Source organism: Chaetura pelagica, unplaced genomic scaffold (genome assembly GCF_000747805.2).
Source record: "Chaetura pelagica isolate M959 unplaced genomic scaffold, ChaPel_1.0 scaffold309, whole genome shotgun sequence".
Classification (NCBI taxonomy): Eukaryota; Metazoa; Chordata; class Aves; order Apodiformes; family Apodidae; genus Chaetura; species Chaetura pelagica.
Window position 1 is genome coordinate 383,946 of NW_009954547.1, and position 17,671 is coordinate 401,616.

General features: G+C 56.3%; 1 protein-coding gene across 1 annotated transcript in view; it reads left to right on the forward strand.

The window, feature by feature from the left end:
- Positions 1–17,671, forward strand: part of LOC104395367 — a 189,152-nt gene that overhangs the window by 166,329 nt on the left and 5,152 nt on the right. The window contains exons 7-21 of the mRNA XM_010005056.1: positions 6,785–6,986; positions 7,265–7,472; positions 7,739–7,933; positions 8,201–8,314; positions 8,879–8,976; positions 10,384–10,474; positions 12,290–12,397; positions 12,613–12,712; positions 13,264–13,396; positions 14,339–14,458; positions 14,804–15,019; positions 15,364–15,530; positions 15,782–15,932; positions 16,745–16,913; positions 17,169–17,335. Coding sequence (XP_010003358.1) covers positions 6,785–6,986; positions 7,265–7,472; positions 7,739–7,933; positions 8,201–8,314; positions 8,879–8,976; positions 10,384–10,474; positions 12,290–12,397; positions 12,613–12,712; positions 13,264–13,396; positions 14,339–14,458; positions 14,804–15,019; positions 15,364–15,530; positions 15,782–15,932; positions 16,745–16,913; positions 17,169–17,335 — 2,239 coding nt within the window. The remainder of the gene's footprint in view (positions 1–6,784; positions 6,987–7,264; positions 7,473–7,738; positions 7,934–8,200; positions 8,315–8,878; positions 8,977–10,383; positions 10,475–12,289; positions 12,398–12,612; positions 12,713–13,263; positions 13,397–14,338; positions 14,459–14,803; positions 15,020–15,363; positions 15,531–15,781; positions 15,933–16,744; positions 16,914–17,168; positions 17,336–17,671) is intronic.

The following is a 17,671-nucleotide window of genomic DNA, read 5'->3' on the forward strand; positions in this document are numbered from 1 at the left end:
GAAGGGGAAGGGGAAGGGAAGGGGAAGGGAAGGGGAAGGGAAGGGGAAGGGAAGGGGAAGGGAAGGGGAAGGGGAAGAAGAAGAAGAAGAAAGTAGAGCAGCAGTAACATCATCGTGGTGCAGCAGAATTTGCTCAAGCGTCTCTTCTCCTTTCCTCCTCCAAATGTGCTGTTGGGCCTGCAGAAACAGGGTGTTTTATGGGAGGCCTCTGCAGACTGTCAGCAAGTGATCTATTTGGTTGGCTCCAGAGCTCTCCCAGAGTCCCACAATCTCCATCTCTCCCAAAACCAATTTTGGAGGGAGGTGCAGCAGGGTGAGCCTTATGGGCAGGCTCTTCCCTGCTGTGCAGCTCCAGGGCCATGGCTGTGCCTCAGGTGGACATGGCCTTGAGATGTGGGTCATGGCCTCCAGCCCATGTTCTTCCCACTGGCACGGCCCCTCAAGCAGCTCAGCAAGGGTTGGTCCCTCTGTTCTCACCTCATTCTGCAGACACTGCACACCCAGCACCAGCATTCCCCTCAGGATGTGAAAGCCTCCTGACTTGGGAAGAGCCTGGACAGTGAGTGTGATGCTGACGCCCTCATGCTGCTGCAGGCTCCTCCACCTCTTCCCCTGCAGAGGTGCAGGGCTCTGAGTGCTGGTGGAATGGGGCTGATCCCACCCAGGATCTGCCCTTCTCCAGCTTATTCTCCAAGCTTCTGACAGTTGGCTTTCAAACCCAATGCCATGCCATGATGCCTGGCCATGAGGCCCACTCTCTGCTGCCTTGGGTCATGAGCTGCTCACGATATGCACCAGTATGGAGACAGCAAACCCAACATGCAGCCACACTGGCATCACCAAACCCCTGTCTAATGCTCAGGAGATTCTGTCCCGAGCCAGGGGCTGTGCAGCAACTCCTGGCCTTGCACCACACTGAGCTCCTCCAAGCTAATCGGGCTAATAGCGTTGGGCTTCTGGAGCTCCAACAAAAATGTCCTGGCAGGAGCAGGATCTATATAAGTTAGTTGTTATTGCTGAACAAAAGAGACATGCTCTCCTCGGCTCCATTCAAAAAAAACCCCAGTGGGTTTGCCAAGTGGGGAAAAAAAAGAGAAAATCTGTAGGAAACAAACAAACAAAGCCCTGGCTCTGGTTTGGTGCCTTTCCCTGGACCCAGGTTTCAATAAGTAAGTGCATTTTCCAGGCACGCAGATGTTTCCATGGAGCAGGAGTGTTTTGCTCTGTCTTTGCATGGCCAGGTCACTGCACAATATTTAAATACCTTTGAGGTCCATATGCCTCATGATGGGTGAGTGGTGTGCAGGCTGTTCCCAGGAGCCCTGCCTTGCAGGGATGTGAAGCACAGAACTTCATCCTAGTGTGCCTTGGGGTGGCTTATGAAATCCCACTCTTTTGGAAGGGCTCCCTACTCATTTGGATCCCCCGTCCTGAAAAATTGCTTGGGCAAAAAGAGAGGAAAACGTGAGTGCATCAGCAGCTGGACCCTGCCCTTCTGAGTCGTGTTCCCACGAGCAAAGAGCGGCTCCTTGATGTGTTAGGAGCTCGAGTGGATTCTGCTGTGGAGGATTTGAGAACTGAGTTCTTGTGGCCGTAGCATGTGATTTTGTCTCCTGTGTGGGCCAAGGGTGAGCCTGGTCCTAGTGGAGGGGCTGGGCCCAGTGTGCTCAGACGAGGAAAGACCCCGTGCTCTGATGTCCTTGGAAGCAGCTTAGATGTTGATCTCGCCAGCTGATCCCAGTTTGGTCTGAGTTGGGGTGACTGTCCCTGATAACTGATTCTTAGGTTTCTCCTGTCCTTTTCCTGTGCATTTTTTTGGATAAAATGAGTACTGTGTAGTGCTGTGTCCAGCTCTGAAATCCCCAAGACAAGAAGGACACGGGCCTATTTAAGTAAGTCCAGAGGAGGCCACAAGGACTATCAGAGGGCTGGGAGAGTTGGGGTGTTCAGCCTGGAGAAGAGAAGGCTCCAGGGAGACCTTAGAGCACCTTCCAGTGCCTGAAGGGGCTACAGAGGGCTACTCTCTACTGGGCAGAGAGTTTTTACAAGGGTATGGAATGGCGGGACAAGAGATAATGGCTTTTAAACTGGAAGAGGGGGAGATTTAGGTTAGACATCAGGAAGAAAGTATTTCCTATGGGAATGGTGAGACCCTGGCCCAGGTTGCCCAGGGAAGCTGTGGCTGCCCCTTCCCTGGAAGTGTTGAAGGCCAGGTTGGATGGGGCTTGGAGCAGCCTGGGCTGGTGGGAGGTGTCCCTGCTCATGGAACAAGATGGTCTTTAAGGTCCCTTCCAACCCAAACCAGCCTGGCATTTGATGATTCTATAACCCAGTGAACTGAATTGGAATGTGGTTCAGGAGCATTCCTGGCACCTTGTGCCAAGGTACCAAGGACAACCACAGTGCCACAAGGCTGTGATGAGCTCTGCAAGGACCCAGTCTTTCTCCTCCTCCCTGCCCCAAGCTTTCTCATCCTTTCAAAGCTCTAACACCTTTCATCTTCCACCTTTCAGGCTCCCTTTTTCTTGCACACAGAGCCCCATGGCTTCTGCCTCTGCTGCATCAGGCTGCAGATGGCAGGGAGCAGCTTCCCAAAGTGACAGCCACCCGCGCTGACCCCGAGGACATGTGGCACTGAGCTCATGTCTGCCACGACTGGCTGGAGCCTGCCCTCCCACTGCCAGCACAGGCATGAGCTCACCCCTTCCACAGCCAGCCTAGGGGGTGGCAGGGAGTGGGCAGCCCAGGGTTTTTGCTGGAAGGCTGTTGCCACCAGCATCATCATCACATGCCCATGAGTGTTGTCACAGCTTGGGCTCCCACTGATGGGTAGTGGTGTGGGACGACCACAGTGCACCCCACCAGCCACGTCATAGAATCACAGGATGATTTAGGTTGGAAGGGGCCTTTAAAAGCCACCTAGTCCAACCCCCCCAGCAGTGAGCAGGGACATCTTCAACTACATGAGCTTTCTCAGAGTCTTATCCAACCTGACTGAATGTTTCCAGGGATGAGGCTTCTACCACCTCTCTGGGTAACCTGGGCCAGTGCTTCACCATGTCATTGTAAAACTTGCCTCCTTATATCTAGTCTGGTGACCTCCAGGCAGAATGGTCACTGTCTGCCTGTCCTGGTGCCACTAGTCCCTGAGATGGGAGTGGTGGTGACAGAGAGGACATGGCCCATGTTCCCCCTGGGATTTGCACATCTGGTGCTGTGGGTGCCCAGTGTGGGCTGCTCCTGTGGGTGCTTGGGGCAGGACAGCTGGTTCCTGGGGCTTTGGGGCAGTGGGGCTCCTTCTAGCCAGCCCCACGTCCAGGCTCCACCAGCAGGACAGGACATCCCTGGCTGACATTGGCTGCTGCTCTGCTGGAGGCTGGGAGAGGCTACGCCCTTAAACAAAATGCACTTAAAATCATATAATTACAACCATTATTAACACTGTTTACTAGGCCAAGATCTGCAGTACTGGAAACATTAAAAGCTAGAATATGCAGAAACCACAGCCTTATAAACTACCCAGTGGATTTGCTTGTGCTTGTTGCAGAAGGAGGGATAAAATGAACTAAAATGAAGTTGTCTTTTGCTCATCCATCTTCACGTGCCTTCAAAAAAAATTTCTCATTTACATTGGTTTCATGAGCTGGGCCTGGCCAGCTCTAACTCATCCCTTAGCAGAACTTCAGCCTCTTCCATGGAGTTGGCTGGTACATGGGTTTGTGACATTGCAGCCCCACTTAGGGTGAACCACCCAGGTGGTTCATCCCACCTCCTTGATGGCTGCAAACACATCCCATGGCTGGGGCAGGCAAAGCTGCCATCCCCTGCTGCCCTCTTTGCAGTAGATAGGTAACTAATTAGTGACAATAACTGATTATGGTTGAGATAAAGTTATCTGGGCTGCACTGAGGCTACATGCAGAGGAGGTGGGACCTCCTCCCACCTCTCCCCACAGGATGAAGCTTTGCCTTCAGGGCCAGCTGGCAGTTGGTTGCTCCTACCTTGAGGGCACGACATCTGAGGGTGTTGTTTTCAGCTATCAGTTGCTCCTGCAAAGTTTAGCTCTAGATAAATCAAGAGTATTTCACTGAGGCCAGATGACTCATAACCACAGGGCAGGAAACTCTTTTATCTCCGGGGCAGCCAGTTTAATATAGATAGATGTTCACTCCTGAGCGCTGAATAATTTCCGTCTCTTTACTTCTCATTAAAAGCAAAACAGATGAGGGAAAATAGTGAGAAATTTCTCTGTGTCGCCTCCATTTCTAGCATCTCTGAGAGAACTTCCTCCAAATTCTGCAGCCAACCTGTACTGGATCCTTTGACACATATTTTAATTGGCAGAAAAAACTGCTTTTGCTCCAAAGCACGACTCCTCTTTGTAAACCTTGATTTGCAGGCATGGATGAAGCAAGGATGTGTCACAACAGGGTCTAACCCAGCTTCCAGAGGGGTGCTTTTGGGGTCTTCCCTTCTTTGCTGTTACGGGAGAGCATTGTTGAAAGGGAACCATAGAGGAACTGGGCACCTTGTTGAGGAGTGTTCTAGAAGAGCTCTTCACCTCCAAGCAGCAGCTGGGGTGGGAGAGGACCTGGGCAGTGAGGAGCTCTTGTACAGAAGAGAACAGGCAAGGTTTTGCTGGAGAGTGTCTCGAGTTGGTTATTTCTCTTTCCTGGGTATGCCAGCACTTTCCTTCTTGGGCTTGGTCCATGAGTCAGGACCTGCCTTCCTGGGTGCCTCTCTTGCACAGGAATGAGTGGCTTTTTTCTCTTGATTTCTGTCTATCAGTGACAGCAGAGCTGCCTGATGCTTTTCTGCCCTTTTGGTATCTGGGGTCGTGTATTTGCCACCTGTAGAGGCTTGTATGTGCTGTGTGCTCCTCATGCCCCTTGGCATGAGGAGATTTCAGTGCTGGCCATGCCACAAGCTGCTCCATGTCCATGATGAAACATGATGTGCTCAGGCTGGCACAGCTGTAAGCTGAGGACTCCGTGTCCAGAGCTGAGTAGGTCCCCGTGAGCCCAGGGCTGGTTCTCCAGCCCTTCCCTGCATTTTGCAGGTCTCTCCCCACAGGTGATGCCCTCCTGGCAAAGAGCTTCTCCTCTTCCTCCCCACCAGAACCAGAAGGATCCATCTATGTGCATCTCACTGGCCTCTGCAGGGTGGTTTAGGGATGTCTTGCCACCTGAAGCCCACACAGTTGGTGTCCTCTGTCTGGTTGGTAAAGCCCTGCATTCAGATAACCCACATCCCTGGAGGAATCCAGGGCAGCAACTTGACACTGTGGCTAGGGCCACACTCCAGACCTCCAAATCCACAGGCTGAAGCCAGTGAGATGAGTGATCAGCAGCAGCCAACCTCCCCATCATTTTCTGCTTTTAAATATCACAGCTATAAAAGGCTAAATCATTACAGGACTTTTGCAGCCCACTGTGCCTCTTCATCTGAAATCAGGGTGATGAAGAGCACATCTCGAGGTTGTTAATAATATCCTGCCTCCTGATGAGGGCTTTATAAACATCATCAACCCAGGACCAGCTTTGCAGTAGCATTTTGACATGATCTTTTAGACAACTGACATGGTTTTTGTATTACACTCGATATTTAAACAAATAAAGTGATAGGAGGAAGACCTTGCCCTTAAATATCTGACCTTATACACAGGGGTATGAGGTCAAAACTGGGAGAAACTGTGTCTAGTGTAGTGGTGCTCAATGCTCTTCAGACCTGATGCTCCTTGTCTGAGCACTGTGCCATGGGCTGTGGCAAGGAGGGAATGGGATGTTTGACGCTAGTGAAGCCCTTGGTGCTGTGAGGGATGACTCATGGGGAACAGTCCCACACAACAGCCAGGCCACCCTGAGGATGAGGTCTTTGTGGGGACATGAGTGTCACAGCTAGAGGGAGAGGGGCAGGTCCCCCTCTGGGAAGCCAAGAAAAGGTGCCAGGTTTCCTAGGGACTTGTACGTGTTTATCATGGTTATTTAAGATAGAAATCAAAAGCAGTGTGGAGAAAAGGTTTGGCAGCTTAATTGTTGTGGAGAGACAAGGTGAGGAGCAGCTGTGGAGCCTGGGACTGTTGGTGAGCAGGAGACTGGGGGTCACTGGTACTCATCAGGACCTGATGTTTTCTCAAGGCCTTTTGTGCCTTCCCTGCTTCCACATTCCTTTCAGAGGGTGCCCTTTGCTGGAATAAAGACCCCAAGGAAAGTCACGTTCCAAAGAGGGCTGAGGAATGGTGATAAGCACAGGAGACAGATTCCTGCTAGAATGATGGGTGTGGAGGGGGTGTGCAAGGCCACCCCAAACTAACTGCACGGTGGGTGGGGGATTTTTGTCCCTGCATCCCCACTGCTCAAGCTGTCTGGACAACCCCAGGTAGGAGCTGGGTGGTAGAGACTGGGGGCAAGGAGAGGTTTTGCTGGTGTCATGAATGGAGACAGGATGCAGAGCTGAGCAGCCTGAGGTTGCTTGGGGCTGGATGACAGTGTGGGGCTAGACTGGCCCTGTTGGGCCAGAAGGAAGCGTCTCACCCACAGGGTTTGTATGAGCTCCTCAGGACTTCCACAGGGCTCACAGCAGCAATGGGAAGGAGGAACGGACGGGCCCAGATGATGGCGAGTGGGTGAGGGCACTGCTGGCACCAGCGTTCATGGAGCAGCCACTTGTATCAGCGCTGCCCCAGCGCTGCTCTGCCTCTCCTGCCTCGTGACTGGTCCCAGCACTCCCTTTCTGGCATGTCCTCCCATGCCTCATCCCCCACAACCTCCTTGCCTTTTCCCAGGTCATCCTCCCCTAAAATGACGCAGCAGATGCGGGACCTGCAGCTGGGCAAGGCCAGGAAGCCTCCGGGCCCTTCCTCGCCCAACGCGGCCAAGAGGCTCTACCGAAACCTGTCGGGGAAGTTCCGCGTCAACTACACGTCCTTCGATGAGGGCAGCCTGGTGGGACGGGCCGAGAAGGAGAAGCTCCGCAAGTCCTACCTGGTCAGTGCCCTCTGGCTCCATCCACAGCTGGCAAGATGGGGATGGAGGGTCCATGCACGGGTGATGTTGATGTCTGGGTGGAAGCTGTGGGTGGGGGTGGTCCTGGTGTTTGCTCGGCTTCATCTGGCTGTGCCTGCAAAGAGCCGGTGCTCCTGAGCCCCTGGGGCCAGGGAAGCCCCCCCTGTCTGGGTTTGTGGAGCATTGGTGAAGGGCTGGGGTGTTGGGTGGGCGGGAAGAAGGGTGCCTGATGTTCAGCCAACCAGTCTCTCTCTGTCCAGTTCCAGAGCAATGCTGCCCTCTTTGAGGCTGTGGAGCTGCAGGACCTAGACAGAGTCCAGGAGCTGCTGAAGCAGTACAGCCCTGAGGAGCTGGACCTGAACACCCCCAACAGTGAGGGGCTGCTGCCCCTGGACATTGCCATCATGACCAACAACGCTCCCATCGCCAGGGCCCTGCTCCAAGCAGGAGCAAAGGAGAGCCCGCACTGTGAGTCAGTGCTGAGGAGCCCTGCCATGCCCATCACCTGAGCCTCCAGCCTGGTGGAGTGAGGCACCCCAGGAGCAGGGGCTGGGTGGGGAGGAGATCAGCTGGGCTCTGAGAAGCTGGTGTGGGCTGGAGCTGGGGCTTGAGCGGAGCCACGAGAGCAGGACACAGAGGGGAGGACGGGGTCTCGGGGTGGGGACGTGGTGCCAACAGACCCTGGGCTTGCCCTAACTGCCTTCTCTTCTCTCCCGGGACCCGTGGCCCCCCAGTCGTGAGCCTGGAGAGCCGCTCGCTGCACGTCTCCACGCTGGTGCGGGAGGCAGAGCAGCGCGTCAATGAGCTGACGGCGCAGGTGGTGAACGAGGCGCCCAACGCCGACTGCTCCGAGAAGGAGAAGCAGCTCAAGGCCTGGGAGTGGCGATACAGGCTTTACAAGCGCATGAAGGCAGGGTTTGAGCATGCCCGTGAGTGCCCGTAGCAGGGGCTGGGGGGGCAGGGGGGCAGCCCCTGAGCTGGGGGAGGAGCGGGGCCATGCGAGCTCCAGGCTGTGCATGGTCCATCCAAGGATCCCCACGCCCTGTAGCCAGGGCTTTATGCCCTGTGTGTTGGGTGCACGGGGGGGTAAGTGCTCAGGGACATGTCCCAGGGCTTGGGGGGAGGCCCAGGAGGGACACGGAGGGGTTCAGAGTGACCGTCCTCGCTGTGATGGTCCCTGTGCTCTCTGTCCCCAGGAGTGCCAGATGCCCCCACCAGTGTCCACCTCTCGGTGGCCAGCAGCTCCTCGGTGCAGGTGACCTTTCGGGAGCCCCTGAGCGTCAACTCAGCCGTTGTCACCAAGTACAAAGGTAAGGAGCAGAGTCCCCACATGCAGCCATCTTAAGTGTGTCAGTGGGTGTGCTGGGAAACTCACTCCATATCACACCAGCATGCCAGGGACATGGCCACTGCTGCTGAGCTCCCATCAAGCCACCTTTGTGCTCAAGTACAGGAGGAGTCAGGGCCACATGCTGGAGAGCCCAACCACCACCCAAACAGTCTGAGCTGGATCAAAGCACTGTCCTGCACCAAGGCAAAAAGCAGGGTGTCACTTGTTTGCCACCCCCTCATCCTGCTGTCCTTTGCTGTCCTGCCATTCCCTCACCCTTTACCGACTTACTTTTTGGCTTCTGGGAGGATTTCATCCATCCCCAACTCCTGACCCATCATTTTAGGGCACTGAGCCTGCCTGACATGGCCAGGTGAGGAGCTCCTCTGTGCTGTCCCCCAACCACGTCTTCCCCTCTCCCCTGCGCTCACTCTGCTCCTCCAGTTCTGTTGCTGTCCTGCTGGCCCTGCTGGGCTGCTGCCAGCCCTGGTAGCCCAGCCCTACTCTGGGGCCTCAGGGCACCTTGGGCTCTCTCTCCTTCCAGTGGAATGGAGCTGCTCTCCCACCTTCTTGCCGCTGCTGGGGGAGGCCATCATCGACAAGCTGAAGAACCTGCACTACACAATCCAGGGGCTGGTGTCGGTGAGCTCTTGGGGTCTCCCGTGGGGGTCTGGGCTCAGGGGGAGAACCCACAGCTGGGAAAAGCCTCTGGCCACTGTGCGTGGGGTCATTCCCTGCAGTGCTGAGGGGAGTGGCTGGGGCATCATTTCGATCCAGAGGAGCAGGATTGTGCCACGGTGCTCAGCACAGCCTGGGAGAGGCATCTGTCTGTCCCTGCGTGGCTGTGGCTGCCCTGGCCAGGGGGAGACCCCCTGCACGAGGTGCCTGGGGACTGACAGACAGAACAGGGCCATTCATCCCACGCCTGATTTATCCCCTGTCCCCCACCCCGCTCCTGTCTCCACCCTGGGCAGTAAATCACTGGCTCGTTCTTTGCCGCCTGCACAGACCGACCCCCTGCACCAGCCTGGCGCTCATTGGAGAGAGGGACCAGCCCTGTCCCCATCTCCAGGAGCTCAGAAGGTCACAGGCTGGCTGGGGCAGCAGCTTCCCACTGTTTTATCTCCCTGAGAATCACAGGGGACACGCTGCCTGTCACCTGTCCTTTCCCAGGGGCTGCCAGCCTGTCCTTGGCAAACATTGGCCTGGTGGGGGTCAGTGGGGTGGGATGGGGACCATGGCAGGATGGGGACTGCAGTGGGATCTGGACTGTGGCAGAATGGAGCTTGGGATGGGAATACAGTGGAATGCTGGAATGGGTGGGCTTGGCCTTACCAAGGGGTGCAGCAACAAAGCTCCAGGACAGGCAGGGACTCTTGGCTCCAGGAGCAGGGAAAGCCCTTGGTGCAGTTAGAGGGGCTTGGCCATGGGGGCAGTGCGGGAGCCCTGAAGCTGCTGTGGGAGCAGGAGAGCTGCCCTGGTGCAGGCAGGACAGGGCTCAAGGGCAGCCTGGAGCTGCTGTGGCAAGGAGCCAGCCTGAGCCCATCCATCATGCTTTCAGAGCTGCCTCACAGGCTCCTGTCCACCTTCACGAGTGCCTGGAGGCCTTGTAACATCTGGCAGCTTGACTGAGCTTTAATCAGAGGCCTTTAATCACTTTAATCTGCCACAAGCCCTTGACACTGTTGGGCCAGCTCCTTCTCTCTGGGGACTGGACCCTTGCAGGAAGGCAGCAGCACCCCAACCCTCCAGGCTGTGGAAGCCTCATGTCTTTGGGACTGGAGCATCTCCTGGCAAGGGGCACTTGCAGTGTACTTTCTTTCCTCTGCCCTCCCCCCCCCAAACCAGCCAAATGGGATGTGGGGATTCTCTGGTTCCTGATAACAAGAGGTTTGTACAGCTGGGGTTAGGTCAGACCCAGCAACCCAGGGTGTGGGCTACCAGTTTAGTACTCTTCATGGTGTACTGGGCTACAGGGGGATCCTCCTTCCCTCACATGCCAAGCTGGGAGAGGTTCTGATGCACTGAGTATGGCTTCCCTTCTCACAGGGCACAGCGTACTATGTCCAGGTGTCTGCCTACAACATGAAGGGCTGGGGACCCCCCCAAGCCTCCGTGCCCCCTTTTGCCATCCCTTCCAGTAAGTACCGCTGGGAATGCCTGTGGGATGGATGGGGGAGGCAGCAGTTCTCTGTGCCAGCTGAGTATCCCTGTCACTGCTGGAACAGGGTCTGGTGGGATGGATGAAGGGAATTGGCAGGTCCCTGTGCCATCCAGGGATCCCTCTTGCTGCTGGGATGGGGGACCTGAGAGCAGAGGCAGCATTTGGAGTCTTGGGCCAAGCAGACAGGCTATGCCTGGGACCCGAGGGTGCTGCCAAAGCTCCAGCTGATAGGAGCTTTGCCAAATACTCATTTTTCAACCTGAAATTCTCCTGGCTGCCTGGTAAAGACTGAGCCATTTTAGGCAGCCTGGATCAGCTCATCCTAAAGAGGAAGCCAGGAGAGAGGATGCTTTGCTTTCTCAGTTGAGAGGAAAGCCAAGCAGCCACCTCCTCTGTGGGAATAAAAAGGTTTTTTTAGCAGAGGTTTGTAATTTAGCACAGGGCAGCTTTTGAGAGGGCTCAGTCCTTACCACCTCAATGGCATCTGCCCCAAGGCTTGTGCAAAATCCACATGCTTGGGGGGGGGAACATGGTAGGATGTCCCAGCTCAGCCCCTGGAGATGCCCTCAGGGCTCAGAGCCATCCTGGTCCTGGGTGCAAATTGGCCTGGATATCGTGTGCTCTTGCCCATCCAGCACAGCCATGGGCACCTGTGTTCCCTGGCACTGACCTGGGATGGGGTTCACAGGCCCCACTGGAGAGCAGCTCTGGGCTGTCAGCACCCACTTCCCCAGGCTGGCACCAGAGCAAGTGTGGGGAAAAGCCACCCAGTTTTGCAAAAGGCACATCCAGGCATTGGGGGAGATGGGCCAGAAGGACCCAGCTGGAAGGGGCAGTCCCTGAGGGTAAAGGTCAGAGCTCAGTGGACACTGAGGTGGCCTCTGGCCCCACTGCTGGTCCCAGATGGGTCTTTGTTGCATGGGGGTCCCACAGGATCAGAACTTTAAAGCCCCTTTGCCATCCCACTCTGGTCACATTCACCCCATGGCCTGGAGACAGAGTGTGAATGAAGGGAATCAGACAGGAGGGGGGTTTATTTATTTTTATCTCCTTTAGTATTTCTCCCTTCAGTAAAGATCCCTTCCTGACTCAGCAGAATATAGTCAGACACTTCCCTGTGTGTTTTTAAAAGGTCCTAAAAATAGTGGTGAGCCCCAGCCAAAGTTAACAGAGCTGAACTTTCCACAGAAAACAGCAGCAGGCAGGACACAGGGGGTGTTCAAAGCAATTAATGTAAAGCTAACGCAGAAGCACCAGCGGGTCCCCAGCCCTGCTCCTGCTCCTTCTGCTCCTGCTGCTGCTCCTGCTCCTGCTTCACAGCGGGTGGAGCTGCCAGAAGAGCTCTTTCTGTGTTTGCTGAGGTGAGCCCAGCTCTCAGCACTCTCTTGGAGGAAGCTGCAGCTCTGGGGAAGACCTGGAGGAAGACACTAAAAAGACTTATTTTTTAAGGCTGGTAAAGTGTGGCAGCAGAAGATGAGAGCTTGTTCTTTCCCCCTGCTGTGTCCCCACCATGCTGTGGTGTGACTGGTGCCCCTGGGGTGCTGTGCAGAGCCAGGGTTCTCCGGGGAAGAGAGGTGCAAAAACCAGGGATCTCCTAAAACTCAGCCCACCCAGAGGTGCACAGCACCCATGACTGCTGCCATGCTGAGCCCGTGGGGCACGCAGGTGGGGTACTAGGAGGTGACCTGCTGTGGGCAGGAGGGGGTGGAAATCCTTGTTTCTTCCAGGTGGAGAGGTGGGTGCTGGGGGTGATGGTAGGGTGCTGGGGGTGATTCTGGTCTGTCCCCCCAGACTGGCGGGAGTACGATGGCCGGGCCCCACGGCGAAGGGGACAAGCAGAAGCTCTGGACCATCTGCTGGGCCAAGTAAAGACAGTCCACCAGCACTGCATTTGCCATGGTGAGTGCATAGCAGGGAGGCTGGGGATCCATCTGGGCTGGGGGCCTGGAGTAGCACCAGGAGTCATTTTGTCCCAGTGGTGAGTGTAGCAGGGAGACAGCTCCAGCAGTGGAGACCTTGGCAGAGCCTTCCCAATGGGTGGTTGTGCTGTGCCTTGGGCTGCCAGCAAGACCCTTTCTGTCCTGCTGCAGCAACCTCTGCTCTCTGCTCCCCAGAGCCCTGCAAGAACCAGTCCCAGAGCAGGAAGCACTCCGTGTCCAAGAGCCTCAAGCACCTCTTCCACCCTGGCAGCAAGTTTCTCAAGACACTGAAGCGGTGAGAAGCTGGTGTGCTGGTGGGTAGCCCAGCTCCCAGCAGGGACACGGGGCTAGGCCAGAAGCTGTGAGCATAGGGTATGGACTGGAGGGTGCTCAGAGGTGGGTCCTTGCCTGGAGCAAGCTGGTGGTGTCCATGGAGATGAGTTGCATTGCCCAGAAATCAAACGATTCTCTTTGGTGTTTCCATTTGGACCAGCCAAGCTGTGCCCCCTACCCAGATCCCTGCACCATCTCTGAGCATCACCCAATACCCCACCCTGCTCCAGACCCCACCACACTCCCACTACCCACCTTCACACTTGGCCTCCAGACACCCCAGGGTCTCCTGCACAGGCCTGGCCACATCACCCTCCCTTGGGCTGGCCAGGGCAGCATCACCTGTGCCACTGGCCAGGCTCACTGTTCTGGTAGCCCCTGCTCCTGGGCTGGCCACGTGTGTCTTCTGAGACCTGGGACAGGGCACCTCTTCTGCCCTGGGGAGAGATACCCTTTGGTAAACAAAGTCGGTGGCTGAGGGTGACACTGAAGAATGTCTTCTCTCCCATGCAGGGGCCTCTACCTGACAGCCATCTTCTACAAGGATGACAATATCCTGGTGACCCATGAAGACCAGATCCCTGTGGTGGAGATTGATGACACCTACTCCTGCTTGCTCATGCAGGATTTTCTGTGGTTCACCAAGGTGGGTGGCCCAGGGGCCAAGTGATGTGTCTCTTGACACACCTCTGGCAGCCACCTTGGATGCTGCTGAGATGATGGCCACCACCCCGGGCACTGTCCTCCAGGGGTGTCATGACCTGCGGAGCACCTTCCTTGCAGCACCTTCCATGGTGCTGGCCATGCAGGCAGTGGTGCCTGTTGTGCCTGGGGCACTGTGGGGCTCTCACTGGGGTTGGTTCAGGCTGGGAGCAGCACCAGGGGACATCCCACATGCACAAAATGAGCAGAAGCCACTCCACCTGCTCCCACCAGGTGACACAACATCTGCAGCTTCTGGGCTTCTCCACATTTCCTCCAGGACCTCCTCTTTGCCACCTCCCTCGTTTGCTCCATGGAGTAGAGCCCACAGGCTTGCCACTCCCTGAGGTCCAGCATGGACCCAGGAACCACCAGGAAACAGCGTTTCCACCCCGGCCCCTGGAAGCCCAAAGGTGGGCGATGACCTTGGTGGGCACTGCCTCTCCAGAGGGACACCAGAAGCTTCTCAGCTGTTTCACTGCTCCTCCACTGTAGGATGTGTAGGGTGTTACTGCCTGCTCTTCTGCTGTCTGTAGGCTGAGGGAAAGGGCAGGTGGGCAGCTCAGGCCAAAATCTTTTGCTGGGTGGTCCTTATCTACTGATGAAGGCTGTCTTCTTCTTTCTCTTGGCTATTTCTACTCCAACTTAAGAAGGGCTCAGTCCTTGGTGAAAACACATGTCTGAGGGGACACAGGATTGTTCTTCCTTCGGTACAGGCTCTGGAGGCATCTCAGGGTGCTTTGTGGCACCCAAAGTTGCACTCCTGTGACATGTGCCCATGCCTGTTGCTATCCCAGCTCAAACTAAGGCCGATGGATTACCCCAAAACACCTTTGTGTGAGCGGGCAGTGGTGGCTGGTGGTGAGGACCCCTTGGTGTCCTGCAGGTGTCCTGCATGTGGGACGAGGTGCTGTGGCTCCGGCAGTGCGTCACCGTCTCCCAGTCGTCCTGCTCCTGCATCCTGCAGACACGCTTCAAGATGCTGCTGGCCATCTCACAAATGCAGGTGAGGGTGGGCCAGGGGAGAGGGGGGGTGAGCATTTTTGGGGGGCACTGTGGGCAGGGCTCCTTCGGGAGCAGCACACTGATGTGCCAGGCTCTGCCACTCCTTCCCACGGGCTCAGTCAGTGCCAGGACTGGGTGTTCCTGCCTTGTCCCTCCTGGCAGGACCGTGGCCATGGTGTAGTGAGGTGCCAGGCTTTGTGGCAACCTCCTGCAGAGGGGCTGGAGGCTGGGTGGGGCTTTGCCTGGTAGACTGGTTTCCAGCAGGCAGCTGCCCAGTTGCCCAGATCTGTGCCTCAGATGTCCTCTGACCCTCTGCTCTCTCCTGCCTTCCCAACCCCTTGCACAGGGACTGCTGGGCATCCAGGACCTGGGGCAGGTCTTCTTTGAGCCAGTCAAAGACAAACAAGGCAACATACTCATCGTCACCCTGAAGGAGGTGAAGACCAACCAGACCTTCGAGAGTGTCCGCTGGGTTCCTGTCTGCAAGCTGCAGACCAGCCGCAAGTCTGTGTCTTCCCCAGAGGAGCCCACTGCTCTGGACATGCTGCTGATCTCTGTCCAGGTGCTGCCCTGGTGCCATTTTTGGGGTGGGGGTGGCAATAGACTCCATGGTGGGACCACTAGTTGTCCCTGCTCCTCCTTGGGCTAGAAAGGCCATGGCAGAGCCTAGGCCACCACGGGTTTGGTCCTGGCTGCAGGCAGGGGGGAAGCAGAGCTCAACCAGCCTGTAAAAGTCCTGGTGCTTCGAGGGGAGACATCAGGCTGGTGGTGAGATGTCCCAGCAGCTCCAGGTTGTACTTGCTCTGCTGCTTCCCTTCTGCTGGCTGCACCAGGACAGCAAGCACCAAGAAAGGAGAGAGCCCCACTTCCAGGGCTTGCTCCATCCAGCAGTGCCTTCCTCCTCAGGACAAGCTCTCTTACCACCAGCGAAGCAGTCACGCCCTCTCCCCAGGCCTCTATCTGGGCTACTTGAAGCTCTGCAGCGCCGTGGATCAGATCCGAGTGCTGGTGCCGGAGCAGCTCCCCAACATCCTGTGCCACGTCAAGATTCGCTCCAACCCAAACATCTCCAGGTGGGGCTTGCAGGGTTGCTCACCCACAGCAGCCAGGCTTCTCTGGCCCATTCACCCCAAGAGCACCCATCATCTCCTGCTTCTGCTGTGCTGTCCCAGTCCCCCCTCTGCCTCTGTAGCTCCTGCATCCTTTGGGTGTTGCACTGCCTGGGGGAGGAACTGCAGAATAAACACAGCTCTCATGGTGATTGGTGTTCAGGTCCAGCCTGAGCTGCTCCCTCCTTCATGTGTCTGTCTCTGTCCTTCTCCAGGGAGGAGTGGGAATGGCTGCAGAATATGGTCGGTGTGGAGGAGCCTGTTCCTGTAGAGACAGAGGCTGAGACCTCCCAGAACCACTTGTTTCAGGAGCTCCAAGTGGCCATCAAGGAACTGGTGACCCTGGTCAACATCCCGTTGCAAGAGGTACGAGCAGGTGCTGAGGTCTGGGGCAGGGGCCGTGCAGCACCACTCTGGTCACTGTGGCAGGCAGGGCAGGCAGGGCAAGCAGGACCCCACAGTCCCTGCACCTTCTCTGGGACCTGAAGCATTGACAAGATTTTAGTCCCACACAAGTAGAAGGCAAATAAGTGGTGGATGAGCACCTGAAGCATCTGACTGCCCAGGGACAGTGTCCACGGGAGCTGTTTGTCTTACCCTCAACTGCATCTCCAAAGCAAGGATGGTGAATCTGGGTTTGCATTATTGTCTGTGCTTTGGTCCTGGGCTCAGCCCTTGCAGCATGAGGCCCAAATCTGCCCCTTCAAAGCAGGATGGTCCCTGGCCAGTGAGGGGATGGAGGTGCAGCCATCTGGGCCAGCCTGCATGGGAAGGAATCCCTCCTTCACCATGCTGAGTATTTGCTGGGAAAGTGCCCACCAGCCCAGTGCCAAGCACATGCTTCTGTCTGGGCAGCAGTGAGGACACTTCTCTGAGACCATTGCTGGTGATGTTTCTTCTCTGAAACCCTGTCATAGTGACTTTGATCAGCTTGGAGACTTAAGAGAAAGGGAGGTGCACAGATCATGCCAAGAGCAAGGATCCTCTGGTCAGGTGCTGAAACAACTGTGTCCCTTGGCTGTGGGTGATCCCTGGGGACTCCTCTGCCAATGAGGAGGGCCATGAGGACTAGATGTTCTTGAAGCCACTTGCCCCACACCCAGCAGCATTTAGGCTTCCAACAGCTGGATATTGTCCTGACGACATTTCCAGCTGTTACCTGCAGTGTCTTCTTGCAGGCCAAAGATTTCCGTCTGTACAGCCAAGAGGTGCTGGACTTTGGGGGCCAGGTCTCCTTCCTGCTGCTGCTGCCTCCATCAGATGACGTCTGCACTGCTCCTGGCCAGAACAACCCCTACACTCCTCGCTCCGGCTTCCTCACGCTGCCGCTGCAGATCTTTGAGCTAGGTGAGGAGGAGAAAGGCCAAGCCCATCCTTTTTGGTCTCCTTGCCCCCCGAGACCTCCCAAGAGCTGGGATAGGCAGTAGGGTGGGCTGAAGCTCTCTTCCCTCCTCCCAGGAGAGAAGGGATGTAGAGGGATGCTGAGGGGTCTCCAGGTGGGGTAGAGAAAAGTGTTGCCTCCTCCCTGTGTTGCATGAGTATGGAGGAGCCCCTCAGGATGTCCACAGCCAGGGGCCTGATATTTTTTTATCCTCTCCCCAGTCCACTTCTTCACCTACGACCGTGAATTCATCACCCAGTACTGCCAGGTGTCTGCCCTCCTGGAGCTGGAGTCACTCCTCTCTCAGCAGAGCCTCAGGGAGGCCTTCTCTGACACTGAGCTCTCCACTGCAAAGCAGAGGCACCAGCAGGTCCAGGACTACATCCAGGTAGGGATGGGAGGGATCCAAGCTCAATGGTGCCCATGGGACATGGCCAGGACAGTCATGACCTGGACGAGCTCCAGGAGCATCCCCACCAGGGGAAGACAGGGCTGGTCTTAGAAGCTGTGACCCTGTGGGGTTTCTCTGCCACGACAGGACAGGCAGCATCAGGCAGGGTTTCATCTAGCAGCTTCTTCCTGCAGCCATCACATTAAGAATCCCGATTAGAGACCTGGAGGCTCCTGCTGTGCAGGTCCCCACCTCACTAGAAAGGGCCTAGAAGTGCACGTTGGGATGGATGTGTGGAAGAGACCCCCACGCTGCCTGCTTGGCGGGCAGGTC